The 20242-nt window shown below is 43.2% G+C and overlaps 1 protein-coding gene across 13 annotated transcripts in view; it reads left to right on the forward strand.

The window, feature by feature from the left end:
• Positions 1 to 20176, forward strand: part of LOC108276928 (membrane-associated phosphatidylinositol transfer protein 2) — a 61498-nt gene extending 41322 nt beyond the window's left edge. For 8 of the 13 annotated variants that reach the window (XM_017489053.3, XM_017489051.3, XM_017489058.3 and 5 more), the window contains exons 9-26: positions 1357 to 1421; positions 2436 to 2680; positions 3001 to 3190; positions 3297 to 3416; positions 3891 to 4117; positions 4298 to 4476; positions 6207 to 6377; positions 6888 to 7013; positions 9586 to 9750; positions 10062 to 10280; positions 12153 to 12301; positions 12413 to 12529; positions 13431 to 13547; positions 13681 to 13829; positions 14076 to 14225; positions 14578 to 14761; positions 14901 to 15029; positions 16570 to 20176. In XM_017489053.3, the coding sequence (XP_017344542.1) occupies positions 1357 to 1421; positions 2436 to 2680; positions 3001 to 3190; positions 3297 to 3416; positions 3891 to 4117; positions 4298 to 4476; positions 6207 to 6377; positions 6888 to 7013; positions 9586 to 9750; positions 10062 to 10280; positions 12153 to 12301; positions 12413 to 12529; positions 13431 to 13547; positions 13681 to 13829; positions 14076 to 14225; positions 14578 to 14761; positions 14901 to 15029; positions 16570 to 16920 (3053 nt within the window). In that variant the 3' untranslated portion in view covers positions 16921 to 20176. The remainder of the gene's footprint in view (positions 1 to 1356; positions 1422 to 2435; positions 2681 to 3000; positions 3191 to 3296; positions 3417 to 3890; positions 4118 to 4297; positions 4477 to 6206; positions 6378 to 6887; positions 7014 to 9585; positions 9751 to 10061; positions 10281 to 12152; positions 12302 to 12412; positions 12530 to 13430; positions 13548 to 13680; positions 13830 to 14075; positions 14226 to 14577; positions 14762 to 14900; positions 15030 to 16569) is intronic. The other 5 variants (XM_017489060.3, XM_017489061.3, XM_047160920.2 and 2 more) reach the window with 3 other exon arrangements.
• The last annotated feature ends 66 nt before the right edge of the window (positions 20177 to 20242 follow it).

The following is a 20242-nucleotide window of genomic DNA, read 5'->3' on the forward strand; positions in this document are numbered from 1 at the left end:
ATGTTGTAATTTCCGAGTTCCCAGTCGGAAATGTCAACTCTGAAAGATATTTGCTCTATGAAAGATATTGACAGAGACGAAAACTAAGGACATTTACTCTATAATTGTATTTATTTTAGTTAGTTTTGCAAACAGAAAATACAGTTTTAGTTAGTTATCGTTTTTTTGTAATGCCTCGTTTTTATTTCAATTTCAGTTAACGACAATGTTTTCTCACACCTAGTTTTCATTATTTCATTCGTTTTCATTTACGATTATAACCTTGGTGCAGTGTGGATAAGATAGGGGTGATGTGGTCATATCGTCTGGTTCTAGTAAGGACTCTTGCAGCTGCATCCTGGACTAACTGGAGCTTGTTTATGCTCCTACTGGAACATCCAGACAGTAGGACATTACAGTGGTAAAACACGTGATGGTTGCATACACTTGTTATTCGACAAGCTCCGACAGCTCAGTGCAGTTGTTTTTTCTTGACACACAAATACTACTGCTTTTTATGGTATAACACGGTGGCCAATAAATATTCAGCAGTAACAACAGACCAGAAATAAATCAGTAGTGTTGGCTAGACAATTGGGTATATAGGGGAACGTGATCTTAGTGACTTAAAGTCTTCAATTTCCACTGAAACAAGATGTCAGGGCGGGACATATCGAGTGGCACCTCCCTCTTTTAAATTAGCCAATAGCCTTTAGCTTACCTCACAGCCTGGGCTAAGCCGTACTTGACGGTTGATACCATGGATTTTTAAAATGTTGGGGGCGGGGCACTTCAGATTTTAGAAAACATTTGATTGGACAGAAAATCTGATAAGAAGATGAAGTGCAGAATGATGTCATGAAAATTGCTGCTCCCTATTGGTGGTAGAGAGAGAGTGTACATTTTGAATGCATGTGTCTTCCTAATGTAAAATTTGTCATTGTTTTGGAGCACACTAGCTTATAGATAACTTTAAGCCTAACATGAAGTACTAAAACTTCAATTTTGATTTCATGGGGACTTTAAAGGCTACGCTAACTTAAATTTCCACTCTTTACAACTAATCTCGGGGCACAACATGGCATGTCATTGCATTAATGAGCAGGTGTACGCATTTTCTTAAAAAATGGGCTGTTAAATTAAGACTGAATAAAACTTATAATAAAACAGATAATCAAATAAAATAAATTAAGACAATTCAAATAAGTATATTTGTAAAGCTTTAAATTCATTAAAAGCTTGATTTAAAATTTTTTTTTGGTCAACATTCACACCTTACCCCTCAGAGAGAAGCTATGAAGCTCTAATTTAGGTCAAATCTTATATTTGATCTATACATTTCTTCTAATGCTAATTTCTCTGATTACTCCTTTACAGGTGACTTGTACCAGGACTCGGGGGTCGAGTATTCCGAAGCTGGGAATGTCCAAAGCCTTAATGAGGTACGTGTGAATTCTGCCGTTCCACTCATTTAGCGCCTCACAGTGTTGTTCACTATCTATCATTTGATTATGCTACCAAAACTGATTTGTGGAAATGAGAGCATGAAATCTCTAGTGCACTCTTGTCCCAGTTTCAATAGCAGATCGCAAATACAGGGTTAACCTCGTGCCTAAGCCGAATTAGTATTCAGAGGAACATCAGAAGAACATTTGGCTCCAGCTGCTCGGAAGTTTCCCTATGCTGTTACTATAAGGTTAAGTGCAAGCTTGAAAGTGAAGTTGTCTACGTGTCTCGGAGCATATAGCATTGCGTCAGATCCAAAACAGTCAGCTTCTTCCCATCCAAGCTTTATCCAAATGAGGCAGCACTTAAACAGAAGTGTGTGTATCAGAAGGGGCGTAGTCGATATGCACTTAGACTAGGATCAGGGCCAAGTTCTCATGCAGCTGAAAGTCATAGAGCGAAAGGAAGGGTAGGACTGGGGGGTGAGGGACCGTCAGTGTGTTCTCAGTACTCTTTTATCCTCGCGTTCAGAGACCCACCAGACACAGGCGCCGAGTGACCAGACGTCCAGCTGTGAGTAACTGCACAGCACTTTTCCACTCTCATAGAAGCTCCTAGAGATGTAGCTTCCTTTTAGTAAACAGCTTAATTGAGCTTTAATATGTGCTTTCATGTGGTTAGCTAAATGGTTCAGATGATGCTTCAGTCTGCTTCCTCCCATTAGTTTTGGATTAGATTGTGGATGTGAATGTAAATCTGAGGCTCTCCCTGTCCTGAGGGACTAAAGCACAGCACAGTTTTGTATTTGTATCTCTAACATCCCTCAATTAGCTCATGACAGCATTGATAATTGAATGATGAGTTCAGTCAGGAGGCTCTAAACACGTTTGAAAAATGTACAATTAGGCAACTCGAGAGTTCCCCCAGGACTGGAGCTGCTGAAACGACACACTACGGTGAGGGATTTCCAAACTAACTGCTTAAAGACACATCACTTCTGTCTGATTCAGGACGGCTCGGGTCAACAGGGCCTGCAGTCGTCGAAGGTGCACGTGCTGCTCCTGGTCCTGCATGGCGGCAACATCCTGGACACTGGAGGTGGAGAGCAGAGCAGCAAGCAGGCTGATGTCAACACCATTAGCTTGGCTTTCGAGACCGTCATGCGCGTGCATTACCCGACAGCGCTAGGCCGCATCGCCATCCGCATGGTGCCATGCCCCGCCGTGTGTGTGGAGGCTTTCTCGCTCGTGTCAAAGTAAGTCTGCCTTTCCGAGTTGATGTATATGAAACAGTAGCAATAACAAGTTATGCTTAAGTATAGACTACTTGAGTGAAGATGACACTGATTATGTTTGCATGCATCCTATTAATCCGTGAATAATCTGATAGCATGGACATTTAAACCAGAATAAACAACTCCATTGTGACCAATACACATTATATACATTTTTTGCAGTCATTTTTTTTTCTTTTTTTTTCTTTTCTTCTTCCTTCTGGGTTCACTCAGTAAATACTCCTATGTGTTCTGCTACACTACACTAGTATATGTTTATGATGTCTTTTGTCCCACACCAGTTTAAGTCCATACAGCTATGACGAGGGCTGCCTCTCCAACAGTCAGGACCACATCCCTCTCGCCGCTCTGCCTCTGTTGGCCACATCCGCTCCTCAGTACCAGGACGCCGTGGCTGCGGTGATAGTGCGAGCCAATCAGGTGTACGGAGACTTCATTAAATCGTTGGAAGGTACTGCGTTCTCTGGCCAGGTCAGTGTCTTGTGATTTCACATCAAGAACGAATCTTAATCGTAAATTTTGAGGAGAGTTTGGACCTATTGCTTATTTCTGGAATGTGTCTGTGCTGCTTGGAAAGGTGTGTCTGATAGGTGACTGTGTCGGAGGGATCCTGGGCTTTGATGCCCTCTGCAGCAGCAACATCACCGTGTCGGAGAGCCAGAACAGTAGCAGGAGAGGGAGCATAGTCAGCGTGCAGGTAATAAAAAGAAAACGGAGTTTTTATCCTGTGTCAAATTTTAGGCTATACGCAGCACCGATAGGTTTGAAATAAAGATCTTTACCATCAGGCGTATCCTCCATGTTGTTTGTTTGTTACTATGTTTGCTTCAAAACACTATCACTGATGGCTTCCTGACATTCTTTAAAGCCGAAGGTTGTGGCGTGATGAGGAATGACACATCTCTGATGGCGTATTAGACTCAAAAGCTTGCTCCAAATCCAACCTGACAGCTTTGACTTTGAATGAATATTTTAGGCTTTTCAGGCCAGCAGCACAAGAATCCAAAGTTTCAGAGTGTTTGATTCTACACTGAGTTAATAATGCTACTCATGAGTTACATATTTCAGCTTTAACTGCACTGTATCATGTGCCAATGACTGCTTTCAAGAAATGGCAAAAAATATATATACATTTGCCCTACAAATAATTGTATATATCACTGAACTGCAGGACAACGATCTGCTCTCGCCGGGCATCATCATCAACAGTAGCCCGTCAGGCTCGGGTTCTGGTTCTGGTTTGTCCCTGGAAGGCAGCCGTCACTTGAGCCGCAGCAACATCGACATCCCACGCTGCAGCGGTGCCGATGACCCCAAGAAGCAGCTGCCCCGCAAGCGTAGCGACTCTTCCACCTACGAACTGGACACCATCAAGCAGCACCAGGCCTTCCTGTCTAGGTCAGATGCGCAAAATAGCTCTGTTAGACGGACCCTGGTGTACCCGTGTCCTAAGAACAAACATCATATTTGAAAATTGTACACAACACAGTAGCTCTGTGATAAAGCTGGACAAAAACATTATGTGGAAAATTATTTTTTGGTGTTTCTTTTTTGTTGTGTGTGTGTGTGTGTGTGTAGTTTGCACGCCAGCGTTTTGAGGAATGATCCAGGCTCTCGGCGGTCGAGTAACAGCACGATGCTGGAAGGAGGCGGCGCTCTGGGCAAGTTCGATTTCGAGGTGTCTGATTTCTTCCTGTTTGGCTCTCCTCTGGGTTTGGTCCTGGCTCTGAGGAAAACCGTGGTCCCTTCTCTAGACGGTAGGTTGACTATATTCACCTCGACATTCATTTCTGTAGCCATGTCTTGATACATTTAATATACACCTCTTCACGTGCACAACCGTGAGGCAGCAGCACGATGCATAAAATCAGTCCTGTTTGAGGATTTCACAAACTGCTGATCTCCTGGGATCTTAACACACTGCAGTTTACATAGAATGGTGTGAAAAACAAAACAAAACCATCCGGTTCTGAGGGCGTAGACGCCTTGTTGATGAGAGAGGTCAGGAGGAGATGGCCAGACGAACTCAAATGAGGACTTTTTACAGCCGTGGCGAGAAGAAAAGTGTCTCGAAACTGTGAGGCGAATGGACAGAAACAGCTGAAGACCATCAGGTTCCACTCCCGTCAGCCACGAAAAGGAATCTGAGGCTACAAGTGGGCACAGGCTCAGCGAACAGTGGAGAGATGAAAATTGGAAAAACATTGGCTGTTCTTTTTCATTGTGCTTCTGCCACATGATAATTCTGGATAATTTCAGGAATGAGCAGGTGTACAGGTGTATCTATTAAAGTGGCTGGTCAGTGTACGTCTCTCTCTCTCTCTCTCTCTCTCTCTCTCTCTCTCTCTCTCTCATCTCAGCTCTTTCTAACTCGCCTTACAATAGGACTCCACATGACAATAGTACTTAAAAATGAGTTCATCATTCGTTGCATTGTTGACTGTAATTAAACGTAAAATTCATGGCGGAATTATAATTATTGGCTTCACTAATGCACTTCAGCCTCATTAAAATTCATTAAACCATTACAATATTTTCATAAGTTTATAACGAGTTTTTTTTTCCCAGTTAGCTCATTAAGTCTCCCTACCACAATATTCAAATGTACTTATGTTACTGTTAAAAAAAAAAAATGGATGGCTCTCACAAATTAGAGACAAGGTGTTTGTAATTTCTCAGAATATGGCTTAATAAATAAAATAAAGGCTTTTGTCAGTAATACCTGGGCACAGCACCAGAGCATCAGCTATGTGTGGGGAATCATGTAAACATAATTGTAAACATTATCTCTCGCACAAGCTTCGTGATTGACTTCCCACTGCCGAGGTGTTTTCGGTCTTGAAAAGTTCCCAGCTGTGGCTTTTCTTTTTTTCATATTTCCTAGCACTATCCTATATAAGTATAGGAATTTGCCTTAATCGCAGACTGACATGGTAATATTAAAGAATTTGTTACACTGTGCATATGATTAACTCGGAACTAATTAAGGTAAGAAAAGAAAACGGTGATTATTTAAAAAAAATTCTTTATCAAGCATCATGCTGTGGATTTAACTAAGCATTCAAATCTTATAAATGGCTGAAATGATCGTAGTGCAAAGAGTCAGCAGTGAGATGAAACTGTCCTCCAATGTCCAACATGCTTCATGAAGAAACCAATGAAAATTGAGAACAATCCTGAGCCAAGCGTATTTCTCACTGTTAACACTAGGGCAGAAACTGCATTTGGTCATCTTCTGTTGGGTTTTGTTGCTTGCGTGTGTAACCTGGAAGTCTCCCAGATACCAGCCGACTGTAGAAATGAATGTGTTCTATAGCTATAGATCAGGACCGAAAGAAATGTATGTATTTCTGAGTTTCTACTCCACCCCGTATCTGCACTTCAGCTCACAGTATTTGCTGTATATTTATCTGTTCTCTTTACACATTTTCCATTGTGATGACGGTTCTAAGCAGCAGGTTAATAAAACACTTCTCCTCTTCCCCAGTGGCTCACCTCCGTCCAGCCTGCCAGCAGGTGTATAACCTGTTCCACCCTGCAGACCCGTCAGCCTCACGCCTGGAGCCACTGCTGGAGAAGAAGTTCCACCTGCTGGCGCCCTTCAGCGTGCCACGTTACCAGCGTTTCCCTCTAGGCGACGGGCACTCGGCCCTGTTGGGTAAGCGCGGGTCAACCTCAGCCACACAGGCTCTCGCACATGTTGCAATCATGTTCCATCATGTCTCTCCCTTAAACATAATATGAAGCTTGAATTTTCCTCACACTGCTCCTGGAGAACTGACCTCAGCTCCAACCTCGATCTAACACACTTGATCCGAATAGAATAAGTATTCAATCGTGTCCGTGTTTCAAAGACGTACGTGTTAGATAACGGTCAGATCAGAGACTTCAAGCTTCTACAGAGCAACACCTAGAGACCCCTATGACAAGCACCAAGGTCGTTAAACACCTTAAAACATCTTTGTCGAGTCAACCCTTGTCCATTCCAGCCCTTATAACTCTTTGATTCATACCTGCTTTTCCGTCATCTGTTCATACCATTTCTTTGTCTGTCTTTCTTTCTGCCTTGTTCTGTCTTTGTTTGTCCCCCCCCCCCCCCCCCCCCCCCCCCCCCCCCCCCTCGTGCCGTGCTGCCCTCATGTGCCCTCGTGCTGCGGCTGGCATGCAGTGGAGACCCTCCAGAGCAACCCTCACCTCCTGCTGGAGAGTGGAGGCCGCTGCCACGATGGCTTAGGCGAGACCTCCATCCCCGTTCCCGTGCTCAACTGGCAGGCTGTGCCAGCCACGCCCGAGTGTGTGTAGCCATTCCTGTTCTGTTGTTCACCTGCTATATGTGTACATGTGTGCTCCAATACTGTTCCAGAGACTTGTTAAATCTGTGCCAATGTGCACTGATGCTATTCTGGCTGCTCATGATGGCCCAACATCTTACTGAGACAAATAATGTTCTTTATTTCCTTTAATTTGTCACCCATGTGTATGCAGTTGCAAAAATGGTTATGGGAAAATTGGCAATTAGTAACTCATCAGTAGCAGTTCAATATGGAGAAGGAAATAATTCCAAACTCCAGTAACTCCTTAGTCATCTCCAGAATTATCATCATTCTTCATGGGGGGAAAAAAATGAGACATACGGTGAGTGATGCTTCAGCTTGAACATTTGGGAACACTGTATAGTTTTATTTTAATGCAGTATTTCTTCAGACATAAAAATCCTTGTCAGGTTGTGCCTGGTTGCCTCCTGGCAGAGGCGACCAGGTTTAATTTGGGGGGAAAAAACATCATCATGATGCCATCAAGTGGGCCAGTAACCATAGCACGGGTGGAATCGTATTATTAAAATGATTGTTAGAGTTATTGTTGGAATTATTTTGTTAGAGGCCAATGAGTAGTTTTTCCCATAATATACAATCATATTTACATCATATTTATTTTCCTGATGGGTGCCAATAATTCCAGAGTTGGCTTTGTCCTAAAATGTAAGACCTTTTTAAAACATTTTCAGTTCTCAGCTACAGTGCATCCGGAAAGTATTCACAGCGCTTCACTTTTTCCACATTTTGTTATATTACAGCCTTATTCCAAAATGGATTAAATTCATTATTTTCCTCAAAATTCTACAAACAGTACCCCATAATGGCAACGTGAAAGAAGTTTGTTTGAAATCTTTGCAAATTTATTCAAAATAAAAAACAAAAAAAAGCACATGTACATAAGAATTCACAGCCTTTGCTCAAGTCTTTTTGAGTATGATGCTTCAAGCTTGACACAGTTTCACAGTTTGGGCAGTTTCTCCCATTCTTCTTTGCAGGACATCTCAAGCTCCATCAGGTTGGATGGGGAGCGTCGGTGCACAGCCATTTTCAGATCTCTCCAGAGATGTTCAATCGGGTTCAAGTCTGGGCTCTGGCTGGGCCACTCAAGGACATTCACAGTGTCCTGTAGCCACTCCTTTGTTATCTTGGCTGTGTGCTTAGGGTTGTTGTCCTGTTGGAAAATGAACCTTCACCCCTGTCTGAGGTCCAGAGCGCTCTGGAGCAGGTTTTCATCAAGGATGTCTGCATTCATCTTTCCCTCGATCCTGACTAGTCTCCCAGTTCCTGCAGCTGAAAAACATCCCCACAGCATGATGCTGCCACCACCATGCTTCACTGTAGGGATGGTATTGGCCAGGTGATGACTGGTGCCTGGTTTCCTCCAGACATGACGCTTGCCATTCAGGCCATCAGACCAGAGAATTTTGTTTCTCATGGTCTGACAGTCCTTCAGGTGCCTTTTGGCAAACTCCAGGCGGGCTGTCATGTGCCTTTTACTGAGGAGTGGCTTCGGTCTGGCCACTCTACCATACAGGCCTGATTGGTGGAGTGCTGCAGAGATGGTTGTTCTTCTGGAAGGTTCTCGTCTCTCCACAGAGACACGCTGGAGCTCTGTCAGAGTGACCATCGGGTTTTTGGTCACCTCCCTGACTAAGGCCCGTCTCCCCCGATCGCTCAGTTTGGCCGGGCGGCCAGCTCTAGGAAGAGTCCTGGTGGTCCCAAATGTCTTCCATTTACAGATGATTGAGGCCACTGTGCTCATTGGGACCTTCAATGCTGCAGAAATATTTCTGTACCCTTCCCCAGATCTGTGCCTCGATACAATCTTGTCTCAGAGGTCTACAGACAATTCCTTGGGCTTCATGGCTTGGTTTGTGCTCTGACATGCATTGTTAACTGTGGGACCTTATATAGACAGGTGTGTGCCTTTCCACATCATGTCCAATCAACTGAATTTACCACAGGTGGACTCCAATCAAGTTGTAGAAACATCTCAAGGATGATCAGTGGAAGCTCAATTTTGAGTGTCATGGCAAAGGCTGTGAATTCTTATGTACATGTGCTTTTTTTGCTTTTTATTTTTAATAAATTTGCAAAGATTTCAAACAAACCTCTTTCATGTTGTCATTATGGGGTACTAATAGAATTTTGAGGAAAATAATTTATTTAATCCATTTTGGAATAAAGCTGTAACACAAAATGTGGAAAAAGTGAAGCGCTGTGAATACTTTCCGGATGCACTGTAGGTAGTATGCTTAGTGTGTGTCTGTGTGTGTATATGTATGTGTGTGTATATGTGTGTATATATATATATATATATATATATATATATATATATATATATATATATATATATATATATATATATATAAAATTATAGCTTTTTAAAAAAAAAAAAACTTCTTTTTTGAATCATTACTATTAATTACTAACCATTCAACTACAAGAACCTTTAACAGGCACGAAGTTCTGAATTCTCACCTTATCGTTGGACATAGGAAACATCGCTGCACTCATTATTGAAACTGGGATTTGACTTTGTGTTCGTAGCGGATGTAATGCACTCTCACGGGGGGATGTTCCTGGAGAACTCCTACCCTTCGTCTCCTGCCTCAGCCCCAGCGTCCCGCAACATTCGAAGACCCAGCGAGGTCAGCATCGCCAGCCAGGTTTCCGGACTGGTGGATAGTTACACTGCCTCCAATATCGCCAACAGTACGTCCACACGCTCACACACGCTCACAAACGTTAACTCAAATCTACAGACAAATCTCAGGAGGAAAATTCAGATATAATGCATAACGGGCTTTTGGACTGAGAAACAGTTTATTCACTTTAGCTCATTCTATAGAAATTAACAATATGTATTGCATAATTCATTTCTTCTTATCAATTGATGAGTCTGGTGTTTTGTTTTTTTACAGTGACGATAAAGAAATCAATCAACCAATCAAAATGTAAAATGTCCAGTATTATCTTTATAGCTTTCCTCCTTTTATGTTGTTGTTGTTTTTTTTATCTCTTAGCACAAGCATGTCATCTCAATCAGTCCAAAAAGCTTAGCCTTTTGTCCCAGCTGGCCCTCCCTTATAACAAAATCTCCTCGAGAAGCCCATCCCCGAAAGCCCGCTACAAGTTGCTCAGTAGCAGAGCGGCAGGCTCAGATGAGGTGAGCTGCTTCGAGCCCTCCCCTCTCCCCAACTCCAGCCCTCCGTCGCCGAGCATGCAGCTGGATATAGAGCAAGGTACTGCTGCCGGAGCGTGGAGGAACATGGGCCTTCCTCCTCCTCTTCTTCATTGCTGTTCTGTCCCATGTACCTGTTGGTCTAAACCACCCAGTCCTGCCCTGTTAGCGCTCACTAAACCCTACCGCAGTTCTCTGCATCTTCAGGCTATGCTGTACTGTAGCTTCTCTTTTTCTCAGTCCTCACTCCCCTCTGTCACTCATACCACCACCATAGAGTCTTCATCTGCAAAACCAAGCTTTCTCTGTGTCTCTCTGGAGGACCAGGTGCCTTTGAAGATGCTTTAAACGAACACGTTGTCTCTGGTATGATATTGCGTGGTCGCCCTGGGGCTGTAACTAATTGCATTTGATTTTTAAATTCTTTGGAAAGATATGGAAAATTTTAGTTTTTGTTATCGCAATATCATGATTGTATCATAAACTTTCTTTTCTTTTTTACCTAGAGTAATGTTTTTGTTCCTGAAATTTAGTTACATTTTGCCTTTGTAAAAATGTATCATCTTCATACGGGGGGGCACAGAGGCTTAGTGGTTAGCTTCGCACCAAACCCTCCGCGGTTGGGGGGTTTGAATCCCCCCTCCCAAATGTGTGTGTGGTGTTTCCTCCTACAGTCCAAAGACATGCGTTCTAGGCTGATGTGCATTTCCAAATTGTCCGTGCTGTGTGAATGTGTGTGCGATTGGGTCTTGCGATGTGTTTGCACCCCGTCCAGGGCGTCCTTCGCCTCGCGCCCCGAGTTTCCCTGGGATAGGCTCCAGGCTCCCCCACGGCCCTGTGTAGGATAAGCAGTACGGAAAATGGATTGATGGAACTTCACGCAGGTGTTCCTGTTTGTGCAGAGTTGTTCGCATGTTCTTGTAGGATTCCTCTGGGCTGTCTGGTTTCCTCCCACTCTCCACAAGCATGCATGTAGGTGGATTGGCTACGCTAAATTGCCAATATGTGTGAATGAGTGTGCGGATGTTTTCCTGCGATGGCCTGGCCTCCCCATCGTGCGACCTTGATCAGGATAAAAATGGTTACTGAAGATGAATGAATGGAAAAAAAACTGCAAGCACATTTTGGGAATGATCCATGTTTACTTAATCGCACGTACGCATACACACTTTGTTAATTGATTCTATTTAATTATATTTATAATTAATTATTCCTTTGCGATAGGAGTCATTTTGCTAAAAGTTGGATGGGCGTAGAGAATGAGCTCATGCATCTTAATATGGATTTTTTTTTTCTTCTTTTAAATACATAGAAATTTAGATTGAAACTCTTAGTGAACTCTCAGAACGGTGTGCAGAATGTAATTCTGTAAATGCATCGGAGAGCATGAGGGAGGGAAAGAGTCTGAGCGGGCTCACCATGTCGCCCACCATGTCGCCTCAGTGCCATTAGAGCTGGCTTTAAAGCACTCGCTTTTTGGCTCAGTGGAAACAGGAAGCTGCCAGCTGTATCTCATTTCACTTTCCTGTCCTGCTTGGGCTGCACTCCAGGGGATCGGCTGCCATCTTTTTGTAAACAGGTGCTCTCCATGGTACTGAAGCAGGATGAGATTTCAGGTTTGGGTATGTGTATTTGGCAGCTTGGACTCACTCTTGTTAGGCTGTGAGAGGAAGAAGATATGAGATCTCGACCATTGCACGAACCAGTGCACTCCAATGTTTCCACTTCACTTCTTTTCCCACTGCCCTTCACATTTACCTGTGTCATATCTTCAAACCTTTTGTCACTTAGTCCAAGCAGTCAGAGTGTTTAAGAACGTGTTCTATCCTAATCCTATACATTAGGTGCCAGTGTTTTGTGTGATCGAGTCCCTGTTGCTGAGAACCCCTCAGCCTGTTGCTATTGGATTGTAATTGTTTTAATCGTCCTGCAGTTGCTGCTCGTTGGTGGGGGACAAAGCGCATTGACTTTGCCCTGTACTGCCCTGATGCCCTGACTGCCTTTCCCACCGTGGCTCTACCTCACCTTTTCCACGCTTCCTACTGGGAGTCTACAGACGTTGTGTCCTTTCTGCTCAGACAGGTATTGTTATATCTGCTGTCCACAAGCCCTGCCTCACTTTTTTTATTTCCTTGATTTTATTCATTTCTGTCGCTCTAATCCTCTCTCTCTCTCTCTCTCTCTCGATCTCAGGTAATGAGGCATGAGAACTCCAGTATTCTGGAGCTGGATGGGAAGGAGGTTTCAGAATTCACACCCTCCAAACCACGGGAGAAGTGGCAGAGGAAGAGAACACACGTTAAGATCAGGGTGAGCTGGTTCTCCACTTTTCCACATCGAAAAATGTATTGCATACACTTACTGTGTACCTACACTCATTGGCTGTTTTATCAGGTAAAACTTCTAGAGTGATGCCTTGTACACATATAATCACTCTCTGTCGCTATATAATCTGTTGCTATGCGCAATTTGTCAGCCCCCCTCTTCTCCCTCGTTCACTGCAAAGAGACTAGAGCTTTGTGGAGGATAGGGTTTGTTTGGGGTTTTTTTTTTAGCTTGTGGTTGCCAGCTCTTGCATATATTCTGACTGCTCCTGAAGCTATTTCTGTTTATACAGACCACTACATTTTCAACCCAACTTCCTCAAGATATAAAATGACCTAAAGCAGTTCATTTGAATAAGAAAAGAAATTGATATGAAAGTACAAGGGCTTCCGAAATGTAAAAACAAAAAAACAAGTCATATATTTATTAGCTAGCCCAGCGACCAAGTATCAAGTCTAGTGTGCTTGCCCAGTCACGTGTCTTTATGGCCTGGAGACCTAAATATCTAGGCTAAAAATAGTAGCTAACATAATATATAGCAGGATGGAATATTTTTAGTGTAGAGCTGCACTGCACCAAAAAAAATCCCCACAGTATCCTAGAAAGAGAGAGAAAAAAAATCTTGAATATAGGTGACTTTACTCAGTAGTTCTTATGAGATTACGATCAAACCAATGTAAGATCATTACGCCTATTTCTAGATATTTTGTACGAATTTCATGCTTGATCATGCATTATTGGCAGCAAGTTTTGCTTATTTCAAGCACGTCTAGAAAGATTAAATGTACAAGGCTTAATAATCGTATATTTCTTTTATGGTAGTCTCGCAGTGAGAAGTGTACACATTTATGGCAGTGTAACGTGACCAGGTGAATGTGTGTTGTAGAATGTAACCGCGAACCATCGCGTGAACGACGGAGTCTTTACGGAGGACGGCATGCAAGTGGTCTCCGGCCGTTTCATGTACGGTCCATTGGATATGGTCACTCTAACTGGAGAGAAGGTAAACTATCAGAGACGGTGACCTTGCCTCTTTCAGTATTAGCAACCGTTTATGCCATTTATTTATTTATTTATTTATTTATTATCCTTGTTCTTGTATGTTTATCACTTTTATGCTTGTTTTGCATTTGAAGGTTGACATCCACATAATGACACAACCTCCATCAGGAGAGTGGGTGTACTTCGACACAGAGCTGACCAACAGCAGCGGCCGAGTTTCTTACACGATCCCCGAGAGCAAACGACTAGGGATCGGCGTGTACCCAGTCAAAATGGTGGTCAGGTATATACCAGAACTTCCTGGGGGGGGAGCAGTGAGTGTTTTCACATATCTTAAAATGGGGTTAGAGTGTCGAGTTAGCTGTCAGTGCCCTGGATTAGTTACGATTAATGGGGTTTGCTCATTCTTGTCCACATTTATTGGCGAGTAGTTTACCAATAGCTAGAAGTCTGGCTTGCAAGACTTTCTTCATGAACTTTGAGTTCTATGATGGTTTGTGCGTAATAGACATGCTTTTGTTAATTCCAGAGGTGACCACACATCTGCAGACAGCTACCTGACTGTGCTGCCACGTGCCACAGAGTTTGTAGTGTTCAGCATCGATGGCTCGTTTGCTGCCAGTGTGTCTATTATGGGAAGTGACCCTAAAGTGAGAGCAGGGGCAGTGGACGTTGTCAGGTACATCGCAGCATCCTCATTTAATTCCAGCTACCTTCTCATTCTATCTTCTCCATGACTCTGGTTAAGTTAGATGTTTTGGATGAGAAGGGGCCAAAGGGAAATGTGAATCAATTTTTATTTTTTTTTTTTTAAACAAAATAACATTGTCAGCTGCCTTTAATATTCTGACTCAACTGGAGAAATGGCGCACACCTAACTCCTCATCATCCGTATTTTTTCTGAGCCGCCAATTTTTAATTTTTTTACACAGTAGTGAAGTGTTTGCAGTAACATTATACCTGGCAACCTCGTTGAGAACAGCTTGCTGTTTAAAACATCTTGCATTTGGTTATTGTCCTGTTTTTTCCAGGCACTGGCAGGACTTGGGCTACTTGATCGTGTATGTGACGGGCCGTCCAGATATGCAGAAGCAGCGTGTGGTGGCCTGGCTCTCGCAGCACAACTTCCCTCATGGCATTGTGTCCTTTTGCGACGGTCTGGTGCACGACCCACTTCGTCACAAAGCGAACTTCCTCAAGTCCCTCATCGCTGATGTAGGAAGCTGGAGATGCCTCGATTAAACGCGGCATCATTTTAAACGATATTTAAACATTCAAATGAGCAAGACTGTTGTGCGGTGAATGAAATGGCAAGGTTTGAGCTTGTTTTCTACCTCTCTGTCTGTGTCCCAAGGCACATATGAAGATCTTCGCTGCGTACGGCTCCACGAAGGACATCTCGGTGTACACTTCGCTTGGCCTGCCGCCATCTAGCATCTACATTGTTGGCAGACCAACGAAAAAGATGCAGCACCAGTGTCAGGTATGCCTTAAGAGTTTCATCGAAACGCACTTCTTTATGTACGTCAAGTTCGTTTACTCGATGACGTGAAATACGAGTAATCTGATTTTAGCAGTCCGTTAAAAAAAATGTTGATGTGGATTTCAAGGAATCGAATAAAGACGGTAGAATTTTAGCTCAAGAAGAAATAAACCACCTTCATCCAGACCTGCGAGACGTCAAACCTCAGTGCATCGTTGCTTCGTCCTTATGGTGGTCGCCATTTTTCAAAATGCATGGGCCCCTTCAACTAGGTCTCTGTATGTCTAACTCTATATGGCTGGAAGTAGCAGGTGTTTGAGTGTGTCACTCGCTAGCTAGTGTCTTAGCAGTGCTCTGTTTTAGACATACTGTACGTTCTACAAGACCTTATCAGTGGTGGATAAATGATGCGTTCAGTAGCTCCAGTGTGCTTGCTCAGTGCCATATTTTTTTTGTCCCAGAAATCTAGCTAAAAAAAAAGCTCGTTAGTTAAATGCATTAATAGAGACTAAGGGAAATGAACGGGAAGTATATAAATTCCCAGGTAGGTATAGTTTGCGACCTTGACAGAAATTCACCAAGTCATTGGCGAATGTCTCAGGTTTCCACCCTCATACTCGTAAGGCTATTTCTGATCAACGACTTTTAGACTGGCTGGTGGAAATAGTAACACTATAATATGCCTCCAAGGGCTTGCAGCCTCTCTCAGACCTCAAGGCTCATTCCAACAGGAGTATGGTCATGTCCTGTGGCACTCATTGCAGGAGATTTGCAGGAGTTCAGCTGCAAGCTGAGTCCGTTCTAATACGTTTGTTAGGTACTACTAGCTAGATGTTACCAGTACACCGGTAGCCCATCCTGCCCTTGGTGTGCATAGGGTCATAATTGCAGACGATGTGTCGGGCACGACCGTCTTTTTCTGAACAACAGTGTCTCAGTGTGAGCATGATCAGGAGTTGGGAGTTGTCCAAGTCTTCCATAGGTGGATTTCAAACATTAAATGATGGAAAGAGAACGATAGCTTACTATTACTGTAACAGAAGTTCTCTTAAACATTCAGTGGAGCACCGGTATGCCACCAGGCATACGCAGCTTGCTGCTCAACAAGTGAATACCTTCAGTGAGATGGAGGAGCATGGCCATATTCGTGTAGTTAGGGCTGGTCCAGGGGCAACTGGATGCTTATACAGAGGGTCAGGGTATGAATCTCTCTCCACTCCATGTTCCGGAGAACTGGGGCTACGGTAATGGTAACTTATCATTATGTATTAACATTTACTGACTGCCCACTTGCAGTGCTTAGGCTTCCACGATCAATGAGTTTGAGTAAACAGGTTATTTTTTAACGCAGTACAGAATTCGTGTCAAATGTAATGTTCGAGGTAACCACATATACGCTGCAGGTTGTATTTCTTTTAAAAATAGTCATTTCAACCTCACAAAACCCTAATTATAACATGAATGATATAACGGTTTTTATTTACTGCCCTTCATCACTCAGCTCTGTGTTCTCCGTCTCTTTGTCCTTTCCTCATTGCAGTTCATCTCAGATGGGTACGCGTCTCATTTGTCACATCTGGAGTACAGTCAGCGCTCTCGACCGGCCAAGACAGGCAGCACACGTGTGACTCTGCGTAAGGGAAGCTTCGGTCTGGGTGCCAGTAGCGACTTCCTGCGCAAACGCAACCACCTGCTGCGTACCATCTCCTCCCAGCCGGCCCCCTCCTCCTCGGCCACGTCCTCCGGCCACGGGAGCCGTCCTGAGCGCGCTCAGAGCCAGTCGGAGTTTGACCGCGAGCGGGCTGAGCGTGCACAGAGGAGCATGAGCATTGCGGCGGGCTGCTTCGGGCGTGCAGGGAAGTTGGAGGGAGGCACCCTGAGCCCCAAGTAACCCTCCATCAGCTTGGAGTTTATGGGATAAAAACACGGGATAAAATGGAACGGACTCTGTGAGAGACTGGCACGGCTTTTCTAATGTAGCAAGAGTGGCATTGGGGAAAAAAATATTTTGTTCCACTGAGGTAACACACCAACAAGAAATCTAATGCCTTACGCATCGCTCTAGATTTTGGAACGCTGGTCATTGCCTCTCAGTTTGCTTGAATGTACAGAGGAATCGGATGCTTGGGTAGTTCTGACTCCTCCAATCTCCACCTGCATCATCAGAAAAGTGGAAGAAGTCTCCAACGTCATCGTGATGTCCACCAACATTTTCCACCTGTAGATACATGCCTCCCTCCTCACGTGCTCAGGGCAGCCGTGTACAGACAAGTCGGCCACGGTCAATCCCAGAAACCACTCGTGTTAGCCACACTCAAGCCCTCTTTGCCAACCTCTTGCCCTCAGTTTCTTCCTCTTTTTACTAAGCTATTCTTATGGAGGGGGTTCTCGTCAAAAGCCCTGCAGCATTTGGCAATAAGGACCCACCGTGTTGCGTCTTGTGTTCAGCTCACAGGTCATCAGAGGCCTTACTTCTTAACAGCATATTACCACACAAGCATTAAACATACACGGGGCGAGTGCTGCTCTGGGGCCGAAAGCGAGGACAGTTGACACTCGAGCTGTAATTTGGCAACAATCCCTTTATCTGGCCATCATGCTTGCAATACCTCTCGGACATCACTAGGGTGTCTAGCGCTCCTGAAAACTCTCGCTCATGTCTCCGGTGCGCCATGGCATGTATAGATAGCCAAGTACAAATCCTCCTGAGCCTCCACGCTACCACGTTTCCTCAGCACCCTTTTTTCTCCCTGGTTCCAGAGCAAAAACCACTTTGCTGCTCCGTTCCTCCGAACGAGACGACTGGCGTAGGCGTCTATCCGCATTTACAAAGAGTACACTGGGGAGATCCGTTTTCTCAAGACGCTCGACGCGGTAGTCGGCTGTCTCTCACCAGTTTGTGCACCTTTATTGCTTTGATTTATCTGAAGAATCAGAGTATACACGGACAACTGGCGGCGCTCGATATAACCGATGGCCAAAACCATTTCTTTTCCAGAAGCTGTAGTTACGTAAATGTATAACCTCATTGTTCCTTTTGCACAAGTCGATAGTGGAACCTTGTTACCATCTCATGTGGCTACATATTGTTATCGTGTAGTGCATGATCTTTATTAATATATGACAGATTTCGAGTGCGTGCGCACACAACGGTAGTATTTATCTCTGTCAGGATTAAAAAATGTGCCAAAATTAGAATGATCACAGGAAGGACAAACAAAACATCAGTTATTTCCTTTGTAAATGTACTACTGGGTACTCGATCCGAGCGTCTGTTCGAGCTGTAAAGAAAGGAGTTCGGCACGTGTATAATGTTTATAAGATTTCTATCATTTCAGGTCAACATGAAGTCCTTTAAAAGTCTGTGCTCTAGCTTACTGTTCATATGTAAGTGAGATGTATAGAACTATTGCAGGATATTCTTTTAATCATAAGCTGTGATTTTACTTTTGTTTTTAGATTCAACGGCATGATACGTTGTAGCCAAATACTGTATAGGAGGTTTTGTTTTTTGTTTTTTTTTGGTATTTGTTAACAGGCAGACACTGGATGTGAGAGGATGTGATGTATTTAATTAGGATCTTATTGGAGTTGTATATTTGAACGGAGCGCTGGAAGGTTTTTGGACGCAGCAGCCGCTTGTTTATAAAAGTTCAGGGGATTGTAGAATGTTTTGCGATTGTGTGGGGAATAACCGACGTGTAGATATTGTAAAGATGTACATTTTACTATATAGGAAATGTATGGTGAGGAATTATTTATGTAGATTCGCAAAAGTAAATGTCAGATTTTAGTGCATTCATGGTTGCTTAAAATGTTTTTTTTTGGAGGGGGGGGAGGGTGCGGGGGGTTGGGGGTAGTTTCTTTAAGGACCAACACCATTAATTACATCAGCGCAGTTTGTGTACAACAAGACACCACCGCACAGACAATCAGTCTCGGGCACACAAACAACACACCTAGAACACAATCATCTGGAAATAAGGCACTCATCACTCATCAAATACTTAACCGCCATTGGATGAAAGACTTTCTGGAGAATGTAAAAGATCTATTTTATTAAAATCTGGCGAGTTTTAATATGGTCTTTTTTCTTCTTTTTTTTTTTAAAATTGGAAATCACCAAATTTAAAAGAAATTTCGAGAAGTAGTTGAAGGCGGCGTGCGTAAAATAGCAACGTCACACAAGCGTACTCGAACGTAAAGTGTTTCTGTGTATAATATAACGCCTTCACGGTGGTTTTTAAATCTGTCCAGCAGATGGCGCAAATAAGCAGCTTCAACGCTAGAAAATGCAGAGGGTTTTTTTTTTGGGAGAAGTTAATGTGCAATATGTACTCGCGGTTGATTTGTTTTATACAGAAGTCCAGAAATGTCCGGCACTTCCAACAAAATCTCTGTTGGAAGCACTTTCTGATTAAGAGGTTAAGATTTGCTGTTTCTTAATGCCATTTAATTTAAAATCAAATCATATTGCAATCAAAAACCAGTTTTACAATCTCCAAGAGCTCTTTGTTTGTAAATTATTATTATTTTTGCCATCCTTGCCATTTTCCCCCCTCTTTTAATTCAACCAAGTGATTTATTCCATCCAATGTTGTCTCCAAAACATTTAGAGATACAAACTGGTGAATATTACTGGGAACCACAGGAAATATATAATATAATCATTTCTATATTACAGATTTATAAACAAGCAGCAGGTCAGGTTTTGAGTGTAACGTTCCATTTTTCAATAACTTATTACGAATTCACTGTCCTCTGTGTAGAAATCAGCATGTAATCACATTAAAATAACAACAAAAAAAAACATGAATTTGGACACATTTCTAAGTTAAAGGCACGATGTGATATTGTAAACGCATCGGAGAACGTACTGCTGACGCCCACTGTACTACAGCAAAGACGTGGCAGCAATTCTAAACTCTGAGCATTTCATCACCTCATGTTTCTTTACCGAGTTTTCAGAACGTATCTGAAACGCATCCTGTTGCTCAAAACCCCGTGTATTTCCAACCGTACACTCTGAATACAAACTAACACTGTAAACAGTTTTGATCTGAATGACTTCTCGGCTCTTTTTCACCCACTTGTGCTCGGTTCTGTATTATTGTATGTACTGTGGATTAAATACAGTTGGACAGCCATGATGTTTCTGTGATCTTGAGTGGAGAGAAAATGTGAAATTTCTACATTGTGTTTATTTGGGATGC

This window comes from Ictalurus punctatus, chromosome 16, assembly GCF_001660625.3.
Source record: "Ictalurus punctatus breed USDA103 chromosome 16, Coco_2.0, whole genome shotgun sequence".
In the NCBI taxonomy this organism is placed as follows: domain Eukaryota; kingdom Metazoa; phylum Chordata; class Actinopteri; order Siluriformes; family Ictaluridae; genus Ictalurus; species Ictalurus punctatus.